The sequence below is a fragment of the Pteropus vampyrus genome, unplaced genomic scaffold, assembly GCF_000151845.1.
Source record: "Pteropus vampyrus isolate Shadow unplaced genomic scaffold, Pvam_2.0 Scaffold103, whole genome shotgun sequence".
Taxonomy (NCBI): Eukaryota; Metazoa; Chordata; class Mammalia; order Chiroptera; family Pteropodidae; genus Pteropus; species Pteropus vampyrus.
The window spans coordinates 673,930-676,349 of record NW_011888884.1 but is presented as its reverse complement, the minus strand read 5'-3'; the positions used below and the strand labels follow the sequence as shown (position 1 = coordinate 676,349).

The 2,420-nt window shown below is 36.7% G+C and overlaps 1 protein-coding gene across 1 annotated transcript in view; it reads right to left on the bottom strand.

The window, feature by feature from the left end:
- The window catches only part of SVEP1 (sushi, von Willebrand factor type A, EGF and pentraxin domain containing 1), a 154,234-nt gene that overhangs the window by 86,298 nt on the left and 65,516 nt on the right, over nt 1-2,420 (bottom strand). The window contains exon 10 of the mRNA XM_011364931.2: nt 773-880. Coding sequence (XP_011363233.1) covers nt 773-880 — 108 coding nt within the window. The remainder of the gene's footprint in view (nt 1-772; nt 881-2,420) is intronic.

The following is a 2,420-nucleotide window of genomic DNA, read 5'->3' as shown; positions in this document are numbered from 1 at the left end:
CCTAGAAAGAAAAGAAGAAATCCAATTTGGGTGTTACCCGTCTTCAGTCACTTTATTAGTCACCTCATTTGATTTGAATTTTCATTTTCTATCTATACAAACCAGCTGGGCATTCGATTTATGCTAATTTGGCCACTAGTAGAAAATAAAAAATGTAATATTTATAGTATGATATAGAAATAGTAGACTCAAAAACCTCATTAAATTAAGGCATTCTTTTCTTGCTAAATAAATTATTTTCCGTGACTAGCTCAGTCTATCTGAACATTGGAGATTTAATTAAGAATTCATTTGATTTGTATTTTTATTGTTGTTTGCTGGGGTTTACTGAAATCTTTAAGGGGAACTTCAATTGTATTTGCCAATCTTTTTTCTGCTTTTCTATGAACTTTTATAATTTTCTGGTAAATGTTTAAGAATGGAGTATGAATACATAGAACTGCACTAAAGAGACAAATAAGATGTATAGTTTATGCATTCAGGGCAACGTAAGCTTAGAGGCTGAATGAATTTATTAGAACGTCTTCAAATATAACACCTAGCACAAGTTAATAAATGTCCATTGAATACTGAATGAAGAGAAATCTCACGGATAGGTAAGATTAATAATGTTAAATTATGTATAATCATCCTAGCATTAAACCATATTACCTTACTCTACTTAGACAGATATAATTTGCTTTTCATTTCTTTTTTATCCTTTTAAAAAGCTTTTAAAAAATATAGTTCAGCGTTACCATACCGACAAAAAAAAAAATGCCTGCATTCTCACCTGAGTTGTCTGAGAACTGCGGCTCATCCCAGGTTGCAGCATGCTCCTTCTCTGAGGCCTGGATTGGAGGTGGGGATCTGCACCTGTCTATGCTAGGTGGTTGTACATCTAAAGAGCATGGAACCAGAGAAAGAAGTCACAATTGATATTCAAAAATGATGAGGGAGTTTATGAGAGAGAAATGAAGTCCACTTGTGCTGGCAAAGAACCCTAACCTTGCGAGACACAATGCTGGCCCTGGGGCCCCCTTGATGATGAGGTATATTTTATTTCTCAACATCAAAAGAAAAAGGTGATTCTTGCTATACTTCCTTCTGCCTGTTGAAAAAGAAACACTGGGTTATTAAAATCACCATGAGCACAGAGGTATAAAAGGCAATCTGGATGTGGTAGGCATTTAATTTGTGAGTTTCACCAGCAGTAGTTGAGCTGATCCACCTGAAAGTGATGAGAACCCTCTTAGGTAAGCAAAAGGAGCAAAATGACCAATCTAGTCATTTCACTGGATGACTCCCATGATGTTCCTCTTAGCTGAAGGGTCAAGACAGGCTAAATGGAAGGACCAATGGGCAGAGATCTGTCATGTTGTAGAATGTGCAAGATGTAAGTGAGGATGTGATGTTGCTGAAACTCCAGGAGGGGTATGTCCAAAATTAGGACACTGGAATTTAAGATTTCTAGGTTGATTCATTCTAGGTAAAGACAAAGAGCAGGATGTGGTATGGAAATGGGAGCGGGAGGCTATAATGGAGAGGCATTAAAAGCCACAGTAGAAATTTAAAAACCGTGAGTCTGTGTTGCTGAGCACTATAATCCACATTGAAGGAGGGGTTCAAGGTAGCATGGGTGACCAGGTTTCAAAGCCCTCATGGAATGTGGCAGAATTTTTAGGATGTCAGTTAAGAACAACAGAGAAGGTGTATAGGACGTGATTTTAATGCAATTGATTTTACACATTTGAAACGTCCTTATATTTACAAACACATACCTTTAAGATAAACTAGACAGATTACTTTTCTAATTTTATAGGGGAGAAATCTCAGACTACCAAATTTAAGGAAATTGCTTGAGGTCATTAAGCTAGTAAATTATAATCACAGGCATCAAGTCTAGGGTGTTTTTATCTAAAATATATGAAAACACATACTCTGAAATTAAATGAACTGTACCATTAGAATAGACAGGTCTCTGTTTTAAGCTAAGTCTTATGAATAAATGTTCACTCTTTCTCTTTTCTTCATGTTTGTCATTTCATTAGCACAGTACCTGTGGTTTACTACTTCCCTAGACTGAGATCTCCAATGACCAGGGATGTGGTCTCTTTCTCGAAGGGTTAGATCTTCACAGCTTAGCACAGCACCTGGCCCATAACGGGTGCTCAGAAAACATTGTTGAATAAGCAAAAGAATAGAGGAATGCTCCTAGGAAGTCAGTGCACTTTGAGGTTGCTGAATCGAGTCAATTCATAGTTAAACTGAAAAAATCTGGCAGTATTTACTATTTTCCCAAAGGGGCTGCAAATGAATATTTCCAATATTTTCTAAACTTATCTGATTTTAGCTCAACACATTAAAGGTGAATCGCAGGTACAAGAGAGCAGTAAGTCTTGGTAAAATACTGTCAAAAGATTCGGAGGCACCAGCAGATG